At 37.6% G+C, this 18,887-nt stretch overlaps 1 protein-coding gene across 1 annotated transcript in view; it reads left to right on the top strand.

Annotated features, from left to right (window-relative positions):
- Positions 1-18,887, top strand: part of LOC122524673 (aryl hydrocarbon receptor protein 1) — a 91,524-nt gene that overhangs the window by 30,161 nt on the left and 42,476 nt on the right. The window contains exon 2 of the mRNA XM_043647048.1: positions 9,106-9,296. Coding sequence (XP_043502983.1) covers positions 9,106-9,296 — 191 coding nt within the window. The remainder of the gene's footprint in view (positions 1-9,105; positions 9,297-18,887) is intronic.

Below are 18,887 nucleotides of genomic sequence, written 5' to 3'. Positions count from 1 at the left end.
AGGAAAAAAAAGAGAAAAAAAATAATAGGAATAAACAAATTGATGGGTGATGTTATTTTCGAGGGGAATAATTCTTATTGAACGACTCAATCTCGTGGATGAGAACGCGTAATTAAAGATTAACGGCGTCCAGAGACGTCGTCGTTTTTAATGAAGAAATATATAGCATTCGTTTTGATGAGAAAAAGCAAAAAAGAGAGAGAGAGAGAGAGAGAGAGAGAGAGCTTTAATGAAGTGTAGGAAAGGGGAACACAACAAACGCTTCGCAATTAGCATTCCATCGAATAATATATTCAGGTATTCGAATGAGCTTACTTCTCTCACCGAGCTACCCCCGTCCCCGTGATTACTCGTCTTTTCGATACCCGCTGTCGTGGCATTTAAATCGCTGGTATTCAAAGAACGATTCGTGGCTTGCATTTAAATGCAAAAGATTTCGGGCTGTCATCGTTGTCCTATATACATTTTCTCTTTCTCTCTTTCTATTACCATCCATGGCGTGTTACTTCGATATAATCGACGACAACAACAACAATAACAACAACAACGGAAATAAATAAATATATATTTTTATATGTATCATGGGTGGACGAATTAATAATCTAATTTTTTTTTTTTTTTTTACAGTAATTGCAAAAATTAATATATCTTCGTTAAAATGCTCTTATATCGTTGATTTGTCGATTAGAGAAAAACCAAAATTACAAGAATAAGATTTATGTAATATATAAATAATATATAATAAAGATATATAATATATATATTTACTAATTTTTATAGGTAAAAATTTCAAATGCAAATAAGATGAATGATTAATAATAAATTTAAATATAATGAAATATAATGTATAGGGAATGAGATAATAAAAATAAGAATTTAACATCGTAAAATAAATTATTACAAATTTCTACGGGTCATTACATTCGATAGTATAAATGATAGCCAGTCTAGGATATTAGTTAATCACGTGTACTCTAACGTACGATGCTATTAGAAGAAATAGACGAGGTAAAGGTCCTCTACAACCGGTTCTAAGAGAGGGAGAGAGAGAGGGAGAGAGAGAGAGAGAGAGATCTTGTTTGGGAAAGTTTATACGTCATCCTTTCATCTTACAATTAGTAATGAATTTTTGTAAAGAAGATTCGATACGAGGATATCTCTATTATAATTTTATTGCATACCATTTATGTTTTATTTCTTAATCGACCTTATGGAAATTTGTACATAATTATGGTACAATAAAATTGGAGAAACGTGAAACTTTTACTCGATCAATATTAATTTAAACAAACATACAATTTCTTTTGAAATTCCTTCATTAAATCATTCCACGACTCTTAAGAACAATTTCAATCATTATACCAATTACAATCTTATCGTATTATTCACACACACATGCGTTTGTGTTTTTATTATTTCTTTATCAAAACATGGACATATTTTACGTATTAATATAAGATTATAAAAGAGATATCGAAACGTTTATTAGATTATTATCAATATTAAATACTTAATTGCTTTTTAAGAAAAAAAAAAAAAATCTTCGTTTAATCGTACGAAGTATATAAGTAGGTGTTATTAATAAATAATCATTGGATCGTTATACGAATTCTCTATTAAATATTCATATACTTGTTAGATATATTCTCTGTAGCGTAAACTGATGAAATGATACTTGGGTATTGAATGAAACGTATATAATAAATTTGATCTCTTGTATTAATTTCGCAACTAGTAGTAGCTAGTATCGAACACGCGGAAGCGGAAGTGCATTTTCACTTGCATCGAGTGTTTCTTTAACTGTCCGTACGACAGCCCGTTGATCTGTCGATTGATGTCGAAGTAAACCAAAAAATTCAATAAAATAAAAATAAAAATAAAAAGAAGAAGAAGAAGAAGAAAGAAAGAAAGAGAGGAGGACTTTCGACATCCTGCTCGTATACAATCGACCATATGCTGGTCGAACGTCGATTTTGAAATTAGCGGTTTTCGGCCAGGAAAACGGACAATGAAAGTTGGCCGAAAATAAAAAAAAAAAAAAACCCTACTCCTCTACTCAGTCCCCCGGTTCTTCCCGTGAAAGTTCTTTCTTCTGTTCTTAATACATTTTTATACATTTGTTACGATACATTGTATACTATGTCGTATGGAAAAAGACGAAGAACAACGACGCGTTATACGACTTTATGGTGTTTCGGACAAATTTCAATTTCGACGATCTTTCCCCACGTATACAACGTTGAATTATTCTTCAAAGGGGAAAACAGTTTGTTACATAATAATAGTAATAATAATAATTGTAGATATAGACTTTTATTAGAAATCAAATAAAATGACACGTATTTCACGTTAATTGGGGGGTGGGGGGAAGGGGTTTCTCATTGATAGGTGTATCAGCAAATTGTTCGTAAAATAACGTACCGCAGATAGTATAAATGCAATTCAATTAGTCGATTATAAAAAAAATGAGAAGAAGAAAAAAAAGAGAGACATAAAAATATGTAATTAGAAAGTAGTAGTAGTAGTAGTAGTCGCACCGAAAAAAAGCAAGAAGCGTCTCGAGACGAGTTAATTCGACGATGACGTTAGCCATCATCATAGTGTTTTCGTGAGTGGCACGCGATTAACTCTCGCGATTAGCACTGGCGATTAGGTTTCGCGATTAGGTTTCGCGACTAGGAGGAGCTCGAGATCGGCATGGCACGTGGAGCGTAAGAGCATGTATTAGGGTTTCCGCGTGTTCCGTTGTTAACGGGAGCATAAAAGATCGTTCCCTCGTTAAATAAATAAAGTAAAAAGAGAAGGAGGACGAGGAGGAGGAGGAGTGGGTGGCTGGGGTGGGGTGGGGTGGGGTGGGGAAGGGAGAAACGCGCACGTGCATAGAGAGTAAGCGTTACATCTACCTACCTCTTAAAAAAAAAGAAAAAGAAGAAGAAGAAGAAGAAGAAGAATGAGAGGTAACAGTCTCGTGCGGGCGATCTGTTTTTCGACGTGGCTACGAGCAGAAAGAATAGATGATATAAACAGATAAAATAGATAGACCGAGGAGAGAGAGATAGAAAGATAAGAGTTAAAGGTAGATGAAGATAGTACTCTTTCATCGCTCTTATATATGCGTTAATTACCGCGAATCGCTTCGTTTGAGATTAATTATATCGCGATAGGATAATATTTCAGACTCTTTTTTTTCTATTTTTTTTTCCTTTGCCAGAGTGAAAATAAGTCTAACTTGGGTACGCGTAATTTATCGGCAAAGCGCAACGACGCATCAAGTAAAAAAACACTCGACTAATCCTCAACCAGAGAAGAACGAACATAAGATTTGAAAATGATGCGAGATTATTTTCTCCGCTAACCCTTTACGCGTAAAATGCATGGTAATATTAAATTAGAAAAAAAAAAGAGAAAGAAAGAAGAAAGGAAGGAAGGAAGGAAAGAAAGAAAGAACGGGATCGGTATAAGTCCGATACGCAGATCGCTTTTTCTTCACGCTGTATGTTTCTCTAACGTTATTAGAACGCGGAGCTTTCTGTGCATCCTTCTTTGATAGTTTCCACGCGTGCTTGCTATCCGATACTTAACGATAAACGCAAACGTGGCCTTCGTTACGAGTACGAGAACCACCACCAACGGTATCCGGGTAATTATCGTTGCGCAACATTTACATAAGAGGATATAGTTATAAAAACGTGAGAATATATATAAGCAAAATACGTACTCCGATATATTACGTAAGGGGTTGATTCTCTTCTCTCGACAACATTTATTATTATTATTATTATTATTATAACAAAAATAATTGTACAAATAATAATAATAATAATAATAATAATAATAATAATATCATAATTGGACAAGGTTTTTCTTGTTGAAATCGTTAGACGATTATTCGGAATATATTAAAAGCGAGTTCTTTTTTATATCTGGAAATGAAGAGGAAAAGGGAAAAAAAGGAAAATGCGATAAGCCGAGCTAGGTCGGAATCGAAGTTTAACGGAAGGCAAGGTCCTGGCAAGTCTCCGCAGTAGTGCCGCGTTGTTCGCTTCCGGTGGGCGCCGAGCAAAATGTTCGCTTTTTCATCAGAATGTAATTATCGCGGTCTACTCGCGAGAACGGCTCTCCCCCTTTTTCGAGGAGAACGGTAATCTACGGTAAAGCAAGTCATAATTCCTTCGGCCACGTGACCCACACCTACGTATCGTAAGACCAAATCTGATATACGATAAAATCTTTCTGTCATTTGCCGGCACCGAAGGGAGCCAATTCCAAAAGGGTGTGCGACGAGGTTTTAACCGGAGGAAAATAGCTAGCTAGGTGCCCGCTTACGTGGGTGCGGGTATCTTCAAAGTGAATTAATATTCTTCGAAGACAAACCTTTCGATGGAATATTTTCCAATCGAAAAACGTTCCACTAATATGTTTCGCGTTAATTAATCAAATATGTGTGACACGCATCGTATATAGAAATTTGTATTAATTCATTTAAAGAGAACCGTTCACGCGTTACGTTTGAATAATAATCAAAATAAACGATTAATCGTTAAGGATTAAATTTGTTCTTTTTATAAAATGGACCGCGAGAAGGGAAGTTTGACGTCGATGTATCCTTTATCGAAGTTTAAGGGATAGTATAGCGAGCAGCCATCATATCGGAACGGGAGGCAACGTTGCTACCCCATGCTGTTGTCTACCACCCCGGAACACGCGTCGTTCTATCTACCCTCGAAAATCCATAGTGGACCCACCCTTCGGGGCGCCTGCGCATCTCGCTTGCTTCGTTCTAACAACCAATCCTCCGACCCCTTTCCGCCCCTCGCCACCTCCTTTACAAGCCGACGAATATACAAGCTGTACACACGGAATAGCCGCTATCGTCTACGAAATAGGGGGAAGGAAGAAGGGAAAAATGAGGAGGGAAAAAGGGAGATAGAAGAGAGAGAAAAAAGGGCCAAGAATTTTCACCAATATTAAATGCAAAATGGCCGTGCGCGTGCCGTTCAAAATTCTACTTTCCTTTTTTTCCTTTATCTTTCCTTTCTCCTTTTATTCGATAAACAGTGGATAATTATTAGTGCGATGACTACGTATTTATTCGTAACTGCATAACTACATAAGTACTACTAACATGTTATAAAGTGCATGAGTAAGTCGCATAACCGTGTTTCTAAGATAGGCGTGTCGGTTCATTTTTAGACACTGATAGATGAAGCTGTTATTATACGCATCTTGATAAGTTTATTCTTTTAGAGATCCTATTGAATTGGTCGATAAATAACGGGCAAAATTTTACAAAACGAAAAAAAAGATAAGAAACAAAAATTATCGAACGAATTATTTGTTGGTCAAATAATTAATTATCGAATGCACGAGCGCGTGCACGCATTCCGTTGTCGAGTAAAGTGAAATAATGAAATATATAATTTTCTATCGCGTATATCTCTATCTATATTTTTCCTAGATCTTAATTATATAATGTAATAATGAATACGTAGCATAAACGATAGGAATTTTCGAGGCATCGCATTTAGAATTAGAATAGGTGAGTAAATAGGAACATTTTTCGAGAGTTGGGTGCACATTGTTAACGTTTACGGTGTCACGCTTCGCGGACCAGATAAAAATCAACGCAACTGGCCTAATGCCGGTAGGGTAACGTTTAACATTACTAGGGTGTCCCATGGAACATATACGAATACTTGGCTTATCACCTGGCCGAGCTGTTGGCATATAGAAATCGTGCGTTATTCGCGTTAGGGATTCGCTAAATTCGAATCCTATGTTCAACGAATTGTTCACGCGATTTCCTTCACCCGTATCAATTTTCGAACGTACGTTCATTTTAATTACGAATAATAATTTTAATAAGAATAATTCATACGAAGGTAAATACATATTTAAATGTGGGCGGGCGTGCGCGTGCGTCTCTCTCTCTCTCTCTCTTTGCCTACATTTGAATGATAAAAAGAACAGTTGGAAACAAAAGTTAGTTACGTAAATGGCATATTACGCGTAGCTCGTCAGTGGTAAGTAACGATTATGCAGGGGATATGTCTAATTGTTCTTTCAAATCTATAATTTTTAATCTATCTGTCATCGTGTACAGTTGTCATTGCAAATTCTCATGTAATACAAAAGCTAGAGAAAGAGTACCGCATATCAATAGACGCATCACTCTCGCGGAGACATTTGAAAAACAAAACAAAAAAATAGGTATAATCCGCGATGCAAATCCATCTTTTGTTTCCTTTACTAATTCATATTATGATTGTTAAAATAAGAAGAATCATTCGGTCGTGCAGGTAAGAAGAACAAAGCTCGCGCGTATCGCGGTAGGAAAACTCGTTTCGTTCGAAATACTTCCTGGGTGGTGACAATACGCGTGTAGATAAAGAAAATAGAAATGTAGAGAGAGAGAGAGAGAGAGAGATAGAGAAGAAAAAGAAAAAGAAAAGAAGAAGCAGAAAAAAATGGTGGGTTTAATTAAAATGCTTAGGGGTTAGAAAGCGTGATGAATGAGATCGCTCGCGTTGTACGCAGCTGCACGCGGAGTACACAACCTGGAGAACTCTATTAATTATTAGATGACACCAAATCCATTATCCGGGACGAGGAACACGACGGAGGTCCTGCAGAAGTGGTCTCATTCGGATACCATTAAGAGTGTGACCGTCTTCTTTTGTTCCTCTTTCCTACCTATATCTACTACTTTCCTATCTTTCTCCGCTATTTCCATGGCTAAGGCGCAAAACAAAGCTCATTATCGTGACGAGAGAGAGAGAGAGAGAGAGAGAAAGGTTCACGTGGGCCGGACCCAACGTTACGACCTCGCTTTTAATATGCTTCCTCGCGACTTCTCTTTCTCTCTTTTTCAATTTTGGTCTCTTTCGTTTTTGCCATTTTGCGCCTACGATAATTCATTTCTTATCTATCTATGCACGTGGATAGCAACGGTCGACGAATTTACCGTTCCATCGATTATTTTTCATCTTCGTCAATTTGGTAATATTAATTTATCGATTATTGCGTATTAATCTATAGTTATCGATAATATCACCAATCTCGAGAATAGAATTTTTTGAGAAGTAATAATTCTCGGCTTGTTTTTTCTTTTTCTTTTTCTTTTTATTTTTTCTATTATTATTATTTTAATTTTCGTTTTACTCGCGTAGGTATACAGATGCCGTTGCGTCGGTCAAAGAAGGGATTTGCGAGAGAGAAGCGTAAGCGGTAGTCATTCATAGTGACATCTCATTAACACTATTTCCTTAATAACCCGAGATAAGAACTGGTCCTTTACCGAGTGTACGTGTATACGTGTGTTCGTGTATATCTCGAGAATACTCGTAGCAACGTATCCATCTCATTTTCTTGTATACTCGGTGCCTCTTTTGAACTTTCTTATATTTTCTTTCTTTCCTTCTCGACTCTCCTTCTATCTTTTTCTCACTTTTTCACTCTCTCCCTTTCTCTCTTTCTTCTCTCTCGTGGTCGTTAAATATACACGTATATGCGTAAGAATAATAATTATTCCTAAGTATAGGCCTAAGAACGTCGGACAAGAGCCGGTGTCTTTGATACGGTTGTTCCGTCTTTTAGTAGCATTTTAGTTAAAACCGTGTCTCTCCTTCTCTCCCCGATTCCCACGTCGAGAGCGCCTTCAATTAAACAAACAGTTTCAAAGGTAGTATCCGTAAAATTTGATTTTGCATATTAATTTCGGTAATGCGATCGAGCGGCGGCGGTACAATTCTCCCATTTTTTCTTTCTTTTATTTTTTCAATTTTCATTCTAACGAAGGAACTTCAATAACGCGAACGGTAGGTACGATAATGTCCCGTGAATTATTCTTATTTCTTCTTATATAATTTTGTGCGCGAATATTATAATGATAATTATTATTATATAATTATTATTATTATGTGGCTCAGAGCAGTAAACGTCGTTAACACTAATCTACGGAAAATAATTCAACTTGTATATATGCAATATAATAATGAAATGCTAAAGCAAGCGAGAGACCGAGCGATTACCGGGAACGATATTATGCAAATTTCAAAGTTACCGTCAGAGTCAGATAAAAGAACAATTAGCATGTTATTGGTATTTCGTTGTGGCTAATGTTACTAATTAAAATGCTCGATTTCCTCATTTACTGACAGACTAAACGAATATTGTCGAGGAACTTTACGCGAAGATTTTTATTTAATAAAGAATTCTATTTCATAGAAAAAAAAAAAAAAAAGAAAAAAAAAACAAGAAACGTCATTTATCAAAATCGTTGATTACGAAATCTGTTGACAATAATTTAGATCTTAAATTGTCATGAATGGTGCTGAACGAGATTTGTTACATTGAATATTTTGTAAATTGTAAAAAAAAAAGAAAAAAAGTCTTATATTGCTTACGTCATTATCGACTAATAGACGACCACCGAGTAGTAGTTTTTACTTGACGATAAGCACCACTGTCATAACTACTAAATAACTCGTACACTTTACGCTAAAAAAGGCGAGTCATCTTAACGTAAATATTCGATATTACGAGGCCGCTATTACCAATTTAAGTATACACAATTTGAGAATATATTTTCCGAACGTGGGGATATTTGTACGAACACGTAGACACACGTATACAAGGATGCGTATAATTTTGTATATACGAGCCCAGAAGGTTCGAACGTTGTGTCAATCAGCAGCTGGCACCGAGAACTTTTAATTATCGAAATCCTGCGAACGCGTTCTCCGGTCCGTCGTCGTCGTTGGCAACCATTTCGAAGGACTCGACACTGCCTGATTGGAATCACCGGAATCCTTTAACCGGAGGAGGAGTGGCGAACAAAAAGAAATCAATTGGAGACTTAGTAAGCCACCGGTCTCTCTTTTTATCGGTCCTTCCTTCCATTTTCTTCTTTTTTTTCTCTGTTTTTTTTTTTTCCCCTTTTTTCTCTTCCTCATCTTTTATACACGTTTGTTTTGTTTTATATCTTCTTAAAAGAAGAGAAAAATGATCCAATGTTTTATTCGAATAAATCGATAAAAAGATTGCAACTTTCTCTCCGTTGATCTCGTGTATTAATGACATTTTTGTATCGATATTTGTTTGCAGTTTAAAACCACCTCAAAAGGATGGCGTGACGAAGTCTAATCCGAGTAAACGACACAGAGAACGTTTGAACGCCGAACTGGATACGTTGGCATCTTTACTTCCGTTCGAACAAAATATTCTAAGCAAACTCGATCGTCTCAGTATCCTCAGGCTCAGCGTCAGTTATCTTCGCACCAAAAGTTACTTCCAAGGTAAACGTTATCTATTTTTTTTTTTTTTCAATATTAACGAACCGAACCACGGTTTTGTTTTTCGTAGAAATTTTGCTGTTCGATTTTTTCGCAGGGGCGCCAGCCAGGCCGGGGAGAATTTATTTTGTTAATATAAAATATCGTAGATAATTCGCGCGCAAAAATGGATTATCTTCGCGAAAAGTTGGGAAAACACGCGAAACACTCGTTATTGGATTATCAGTCGAAAAACAATGACTCGAGAAGACAATGGTCTTCTTCTTCTTCTTCTCGTTTACCATTTTCGTTCGAGATTCGTTACGAAACGTTCATTATCAAAAGACACAATGCTATCTTATACGAGTTCAGATTGCGAGCGTTAAGAAATCTTTTTCTAACGCGAGTTGTACGATATCAAAATTATTTCGTATACTTCGGATCGCGTAATACAATAATTCAAATATATCACCGGGATCAAATTAATCGCACGCTTGGAAGAAGATATCAATTAATCCTTTGCACTATATTATTGTCTCGTATGAAAATTCAAATATTTCGTTTAATATCGCGTTTATATTTTGTTTGTAGAATATAAAAATTTTTAATAACACCTACGTAACAGTGCTGAAAAAATCAGACTCGTATGCATATTTCGAGAACGAAATTATTTAATACCGAGATTTGTTTTGTTCTAGAAGGGACTTCGTAGTGCAAAGGATTAATCCTGCTCGAAATTTTTTTCCCCCCAGAAAAGGGCATCGCCATTTTCCGAGTTACAATTTATCGAGTAGTATTAACGAGTATCCGAGAAAGCGGCGGAGTTTAAAAAGGGATGCAATTAAAGGAAAGGTAAAAAAAAAAAGAAAAGAAGAAAAGAAAGGGGAAAGATGTCGAAAATCAAAGATCGGGTTCATTATTATCGACATTTCTCTTATGGCGTTTGGTTCTCGCGCGTTTTCGTAACGCACGCCCTTGCGCGCGCGCGCGCGCGCAATCTCATCTGCAATCACAATCGGTTGGGGTCAATCGAAGAATCGGCACAGGAGGATAATGGGTAGGCTCGTTTCTTTCTTTCTTTCTTTCTTTCTTTCTTTCGGCTGTCCCACAGTCTTCTCTTTCCTTCGCCATTAGGCTGTTTCTTACGTTGGTCGAATAACCACCTTGCCCTCCCTCTTTTCTGATCTAAGGGCGAAGGTGAACAGCAGACTTGTGCAAAGTTACACGAAACCACCTTCGTAATGCAACTCTTACATAGGTACGCTTTTTTATCGATTTAGTGTCATTCGAGAGAACTACAATTTTAGATTTATCAAATAGACGATGTTATTTCTATTTTTATAAACGTTATCGTGACTATTTCCTTTTTATTTTTATTTTTTTTTTTCTTAAATTAGACCTTTAATAAATTAATAAAAAGGAAAAAAAAGAATTTACTTGACTATACATTAATAATTACGCGGGGTTTTTAATTTGTATTGAAATATCAATTCGCGAGTGTAAAATATATAATCATAACGCCTTACTTTGAAAACAGTTGGCATAACCACGAGGGGTGTTAAAAGAGTCTTCTTTCGAGAGATCGAGCGTGGATAAACGTTGAAAGGAGAAACAGACGGAAGATGAAAAGACACATGGAATTACCGAAGATGAAGAGTCTCGGGGGTGGCAAAGTTCTCGAGAGGAATAAGAGGAAAAAGAAAAAGGGCAAAAAGACTAAAAGTAGTAGAAGAAGAAGAATAAGAGGAATAAGAATGAGAATAAGAATAAGAAAAAGAAGAAGCGAGACGGAGTGGATTCTCGGCAGAGTGAGAGATGAGAGATATCGAGCGCAATAGCGTATGCAAGGTAATGCACGCGCACGAATACGAATCCGGATGGAGGAGTTAGGTGCAGAGAGTGAGAGAGAGTGAGAGAGAGTGAGAGAGAGAGAGAGAGAGAGTGAGAAAGAGAGAAACTAAGCGCCTGTTCCTCGGCTACTCTTCGGGGTCCGCGAAGCAGCACTGGTCCTGGTATCGCGGATCTCGCAGTATATCACCATGGACCCAGAGGAGCTTGCTTGCCCGGCTTCTACTTAGCACGGTGTTGCTCTTGTCCCTGAGCAATACTACCCGCTACCGCTCACCGATCCCCCAGCCACCACCACCACCACCACCAGCAGGGAAACGGCCCAAACGGTAGCAGAGAGTAGCATTGTTCACACCGTTTTAATAGGTATTCATTGTCTGACCTCGGATCTTTTCCGAAGACTCTCAGAAGAGAGAGAGAGAGAGAGAGAGGGAGAGAGAGAATGAAACGCGGATTGTCGTCCCTGATGTTCCGATAAAAAAAGACTTTCCGATATCTCAGACCACAACAAGAGCAATAATCCTTTGTGTTAGCAATATCCTTCTCTCATCGACTAGCTTCCCGCGTTACGCGTTATTATATTATATTTTTTGTCTTTTTCCTCCCTATCTTTTACTCTTTCGAATTTATTCAAAGTTAGAGTGGATGTAACGTACGTACTCCATCTAAACTTAGATTATCGTTGCACTCCGTTATGCAAATTAATTAGCGGTGATTTTTGAAGCGGACGCGTGCTTCGTAGTCGCGTTGCCGTGCCACGATCCCCGTTGGCAAGGTGTTGCCAAGGTGTTGGTAGGAGGGGAAGTTTGGGTGTCGAAGAGGCGGTGTGCACTGAAAAGATACCCCCTGCACAGCAGCAGCAGCACCAGTTCTTCGAGGATTCAGATAGGAGATCTTCGTTGTTGCGCCTTTTCCCCCGTTGCAAAGCCCTTGCAAAGCCCGTTCGAGTGCGAGGAAAGAGAGGATCCACCGACCGAATCTTGGCAATTAACCGCCGCCACTTAGTCTTATTACTGGCAGTTCCGGTGTGTCTCGTACTCGGAATCTTAGCTTCTCCGCGACTAACTTTAACTCTTCGAAGCTTTTACTTTTCTTTCGTATTTCTTCTTGATACTCTCTCTCTCTCTTTCTCTCTTTTTCTCTTTTTCTTCGTTCCTTCCTACTAGATTCGAGATAGTCAACCTCTAACAATAAACGTGTTCGTGGCCGAGCGATTTTAACGACACGCTCACCTTCCTTCTTCCAATTTCAAGCGAATTTATCGTTTTCTTTCTTCTTCCTCCTCCTCTTCTTCTTCCTTTGCTTCATCATCTTCGTTCCTCTTCTTCTTATTCTTTTTTTTTTTCTTTTTTTCTTCTTATATTACACGAAATAACCATCGATTTGCTCGTTGAGATGCAACGATCGTAAGTACACCTCATAGAGTAAGTATGTACGTGTATATATTTAGTTATATATGTACATATGTATAGAGAAAGAGAGAGAGAGAGAGAGAGGCACACTCGTAATCTGAAATCGGAGAAGCACATACGGGCTAACGAGTTGCCGATTAATCCCGAGAACTTGCCTGTCGGCTGGCTGTTATCGAGGAAAGTTTTTATTGCGACTTTAATTAATTTCCTCGTTATATGTATTCTCTCGCTCTTTTTCGCTAAAGAACAAGAAAAAGAAAGAGACACATAGAGAGAGAAAGAGAGAGAGAGAGAAGAATGGGGAGCGGGGTGTGCGGGGGAGAAGGGGGAGGAGATCTCAAGCTTCGAAATTGCCTGTCGTATGTGGACATTACTTACGGGGTGATCTTTTTTAACGAGTACGGGATACGAACGATCGCTTTCTAGCGAAAAAAATAGTCCGAGAGTCCTGCCGTCCGAGATATTCGATGAGAATTCTTTCCACGTTGTTTGTATATACCCGTGTGTTTTCTATGCGTGTGTTTTTATGCATTAATATATAAACGCGTGTGTGTGTGTGTGTACGCAAGAGAGACGTAGGCGAAGGCAGAAGGGAAAGTTTATGATGAAATTATTAGTCTTGTGGTACATTAATAACGTCTGTAGACTAATTGCTTACCGCGCGAGTACATTAAATCCTCATTAAATAATTCGTTACCGTCCGACACCTTAATCGAAATCTGCCACAGATGAAAAAATTACGTCCCCGGTATAATAAAGAGCTAACGAATTAGTCCTGGCTCTCTCCGAGTCCTTGATAATTCTATACGGAGAGAGAGTATTTCCATTAGATTTAGACACTGGAAAGATCATCTCGCGATCGTAGATATTGTACACAAGTGTGTACAATACTTGATATTAAATGAATATATCTTATTGTTAGATCGTAACTGTATATTCTAATGGAAATTTCAACTTGGATTGATTATTTTCTTTTTTCCAATAAGTTACGTACGTCAAAGTGGTGCATGGTACGCGCGTGATTCGAAAAATCGGAGATCGCGTTTAACGACGATTTTCTCGATACTTTTTGTCGAAAATATTTCATTAGAATTAAAGGTGACAAAATAAAATGATATTTTTAATCGTTATCGTAAATTTTCATCGTGAAAAAAATACATTCTTCGATTTGGATCGTTAGAAAAATTCAATTTATATTCGTTGAAATGATTTTTTCGAAAAGAAAGCGACGCGAAAAACGTAGCGGAAGAATGAATGGAAAAATCGGGTCTCGTTGAGCGATGACTTTATCGTCGAATTCGTTTTATCTTTTCGTTAATACAGCGTATGCGTGACATAATGTTACACGTATATGCCTATCTACAAAAGTATATCGTAAACGTTTGGAAATGCGTAAGTTCGCGATGAAGATCCGTCGAGTGATACGTTTACCTTTTCGTTATTACGGCTTATTTGCATTTTCCATTTCGTTCTCGCACCTGGCAGATAGGTGGTGGTATGGTCATATATATGAGAAACGGAGAAAGAAAAAAACAGAATGAGAGAGAGAGAGAGAGAGAGCAGACGAGTGACTAAGGTGCAAGATGGGCAGGCGGGACTCCACGAGGAAATCAACGAAACAGATCTTTCGTAGTACTCATCTCAAAAAAAAATAAAAAAGACGAAGAAGAAGGAGAAGAAGAAGAAGAAAAAATAAAAAGAAATATTCAAAAGACTACGAGAAGGACGACACCGAGAAATATCTTAAATCGATTTACGAGCAAAATCGCAACGGAACAATCGCAACCGAATATAATAATAATAATAATAATAATAATAATATAAACGTGGTAGTAAGTAATGATTAATTTAAACCGATTATCTATATAGAAAGAGGAGTTCATTTTTCACGCGGAACAAGATTCGTTATCGCGAATCGGGGTGGTCGTCTAAAAATTTCAAATTAGTATTCTTAAGAATCGTGTTGTATTTAATGTTCGAGTATATAGATAGTGGGATCATTATTGGACATGTTTGCTCTAATTATCTTTGATTCGAGTCGTCTTTTATGTGGTTACAAACTGATAGGTATTTATCTACCTGTATATACATCGTGTCGTAATATGAAATGAATGAACGAACGAACGAACGAACGAACGAACGAATGAATGAAAGAGAGTAGATGAGTCGTTTAACCGAGCACGTGCGCGTTCGCGAGCCTTGACAAATGATGTCTTCCCTGAGAGTGTCGAGAAACGATGCGCAGAAAGAATGATGATATGTGTTACACGGTAGCCAAGCGAAGCAAACCAAACCAAACCGAGCCAAGCCAATCCAATCGAGTTGATCTTCGATAGTCGATGGAGAAAGCTTTATTAAGGCGTCGTTTCTTCTTTGCTAAAGTAAAACGATCTGTCGATTTGCTTTGCGGTGAGAAAGAGAAATATAATCTAAAGAGACCGAGAGGGAGAGAAAGTGTAAGAGTTTCGATTGACGTGCAATGGATCGCACCTCGTTAAAACCCTTTACGAAGAAATTAATGATGCGACGAACACACGCGCAACGTGTTATTTATTATTAATACGTTAATGCGTTTCGCGCTTTTCTATCGCGACGATCTAATGCACTCATTGTTAGATTATATTCTCTCTCTCTCTTTCTATCTCACTTGTTCTTACGTGTTTTATTCTATGTCGTTCCCTTTTTTCTTAGTGGTTCTTTTTGCCACGCGAAGAAGATATCTTGAAATGCAAATTTGGTCGACCCGAAGGATACTATTTATTTTTTTTTCTTTCTCCCTTCTTCTTCTTCTTCTTCTTGTTCTTATTTTGTTTTCTTTTACCAACTAGGTCCAGGTTCGGAATTTCATTCTACCGGGGCGCTCGCTCGAAGATCCTTACTTTTTTGTAGTTCGAAGTAGTTCGATTTCCGGTTGCTCCTTTTAAAGTGTTTTGGAATGTATCTACGTCCGGTTGTGTCTCGCGGTCAAAGAAACAAGAAGAAAAAGCTTGCAAATCGCACGTTCTTTTATCTCATTTGACGTGACAGTCAAGTGGCTTCCTTTCGGATACCGAAAAGGTAGAAACGATCACGGCAGCTGCCGAGTTCGATAGCCGGTTAGCGGGGAAACGTTGCCGGCACCTTCTTCTTCTTCTTCTTCTTCTTCTTTCTATAAAATGACGAGTTTGTTCGAAGAAAAGACAGAAATACACGTACGCGCACACGCACACGCGTGCACGCCAGACGCTAACCCGTTTTTTCTTTTTTTTTTTTCGAAATTTTTCCGTTCCGTGTTTAAGCGATACCACAGAAATGCGAATATTCCTTGAAACGTATGCGTATGCGAACGCGAATATACATAGAAATAAAGAGAAAGATATAGAAAAGGAAGATCGTGATATTACGACGATCGATATCGGGAGAAAAAGGGACAGGTCTCCTTTACCGTTAACATCGCAGATCCGATTTGCCTTTAATCGGTTCGACACCAAGCTGCGCTACCGGATACCGGACACGCGATAAACATCAAGCTCATTAATGTCATTATTAAAAATGCGTGGCAATTAGAGCGGCCCCGAATATCGACTTATATGGACTCGACAAGCTGATACTCGGCCAATCCATTTAGTAGTAGTAAGTAGATACAAGCATACTCGTTTTTACTTATTTGTAAACGAATCGTCGTAGTTTTTCGCCTTTCTTTTATTCCGCGTTGGGTTCGTTAAATAATACGTTCGCAACGAGGACAAATTTATGCGAATATTTTCATCATTATATTATCGTTCTCGATTCGACGAATCTCACGGAGAAAATCAATGAACTATTTTGCGCGAAAGAAAATGACCAGCTGCTTATTCTTCTTCTTCTTCTTGTTCTTCGTTACGATTTGATATCTTTTATGGCGTTTCTTTTTACGCGTACACGCGGCGGTATTTATAAAGTAACCAAAAGATCGGAGATCGGTGATGGTACATACGTAAATGCATACATACGTGCATGCATGCACGCATGCATAAATAAATACGTTCGAGTATGTTGCTATGCATATTTATAGGTGTGTAATGCAAGGTTATCGTGTGAGAAAAGTTTTTACAAGAGTCGTAGACACTTTGGTGGTAAAAATACGAGGGTAAGAATCGTACGGAATCATCGAGTAACTCCCAAATATAATCGATTGTCGCGATTAAACGCGTCGCTTAACAAACTCCTTTACAAAGTATTTTCCTTTCACCTGTCTTGACGGGTATGCAAAATTGTTATTTGCGTTTGATCTATTAGATCGAAACGAAATTCATTTGTCGTTGGAAATTTTTACATTTATCAAGTAGAAGATAGTCGGGTTTTTATTATTAATCTCTCTCTCTCTCTCTCTCTCTCTCTTTTTTTAGCCTTTCATACTTTTCTCCGTCTATTATTACGTAACCATTTATCTTTCTAACATTTTAATATAACATCTAAACCTATTTACAATCAAACTTAAGTTACCATTATTTATGATAGTTCATTTACATGGATCCATTTAGATAAACCGTTCATTCTTTCTTTCCTTTCCTTTCCTTTCCTTTCCTTTTTCTTTCTTTCTTTCGTTCGGGTTGATTTATTCAATCAGATATTCTAAGGATTTATAAGGAGAATTTATAGTTACAACTACGATCATCGGTTTATCGAAAGATCGATAAAGATATACCACGCCAAATGAATTATAAAATCGAATGGATCTCTCGTCTAATCATTCGTCGGGTAACCTTGACCCGGATAAAAACGAGTGTCGTCGATTCGAGATCGACGATGAAAGTTTCTTATTTTTTTTCTTTTTCTTTTTTTTTTTTGTTCTTGTATTCAATGCCGATGGAAAAAAAAGAAGAAATAAAAGAAGGGAAAAAGTAATCCTCCGATGCTCGTTACACGGGTACATCTTGCACAGGGGGCGCGCGTCTTGGCATTGCACGATGATGAACTCCGATAAGAATGGCGCAGGGCGTAAGGCTGTTATTAGCTGAAAATATGACGAACACCAACGGACATCAAGCAGCACTTTTATGGGAGACAGGGAATCATAATTGCGAGAGTTTAGCCGTAATGTCGGCAATCATTTTAATTAAGAATAACCCCCATCTTCCCCTCGTATATCTAACCCCTTCCATCGCCATCACCACCATCATGGGCTTGCTGGTAATACGTCACTGGATGAACGATCGCGAAAAAGCTAGTGTGTCTGTGCGAGCTGACGATCTTTGTACTAACGAATGCGTTCTCCTATAATTGCCCTATTTAGAATAACAAACGTATCTTATCTCGCAAAAATACGATTAATTTAATAAAAAAAAGAAAAGAAAATTCGCTTGGCCTATTTAGAATAACAAACGTATCTTATCTCGCAAAAAACGATTAATTTAATAAAAAAAAAAGACAATTCGCGTAATTTTGATTGATTTCATATTTAATATGTATTTTTTTGTTCTCGTGTTCGCATTTTTATTATATCTTTTATTTACTTTTTTTAATTCTAATATTTATTCGACTAGGAAGGGATCGCATACGAGTACCGTTGTTGCACACGCGCTCGCGAAAAAAATCAAACAATATATCTAACTTATAAATATAAAATATAAGATAAGCGCGATTTACGTAAGAATTCCGCAAGATTTGCTTTTTTCCTTTTTACATTACTCGAGTGTTCTCGCAAATGATCTTGGCAACATTTTCTACGATACCACCTAATTATGTTTCCTGGATTCGTTCATATTTTCTTTCTTTCTTGCTTTCTTTCTTTCTTTCCTTCTTTTTGTGGCACGAATCCAGTAGATAAGAACTAAAGGTAGAATCTACATCGAAGATATATATAAAATATAAAATATATATGATTATATATATATATATATATACGTTTTACGTAGCGGTTATTCGTTAATGTGGTACGAATCAATAGCCAACAACAGCAAGACGGATAGCGATCTCTTCTCGAGCATACGCTCACCGACCACGAAGAGCTCTGAATATTTTTATATGAAAATCTAAGGTGGAACATAGTTAGAGAAGCAGAGCCCAAGAGAGCGAGTAAATTTTTTCTTCTCACGCACTTCGAGCTACGTAACTACGAGTAGGTATAATACGGTAGAACGTTTCTCTCTCTCTCCCTCTCTCTCTCTCTCTCTTTCTATATTTCTCTCTTTCTCTGTTCGAACGGGTGGCTTTGTTGTTTTTATTTGAGCGTTCTACATGCAATTACCTACGGTTCTTCGGCTGGGTGCGGCACCCGTACATCCGCGCGTGCGCGATCTACAAAGCCGCAAGAGTAGTAGTAGTAGTAGTAGTAGTAGTAGTCGGGACTCCTTTTTTTTACAAGAATTCCAACTAGAATTCCAACTAGAATTCG

The sequence above is a fragment of the Polistes fuscatus genome, unplaced genomic scaffold (genome assembly GCF_010416935.1).
Source record: "Polistes fuscatus isolate 324 unplaced genomic scaffold, CU_Pfus_HIC Scaffold8, whole genome shotgun sequence".
Classification (NCBI taxonomy): Eukaryota; Metazoa; Arthropoda; class Insecta; order Hymenoptera; family Vespidae; genus Polistes; species Polistes fuscatus.
Note: the sequence above shows the minus strand (reverse complement) of the source record. Positions and strands in the feature narration are given on the sequence as shown.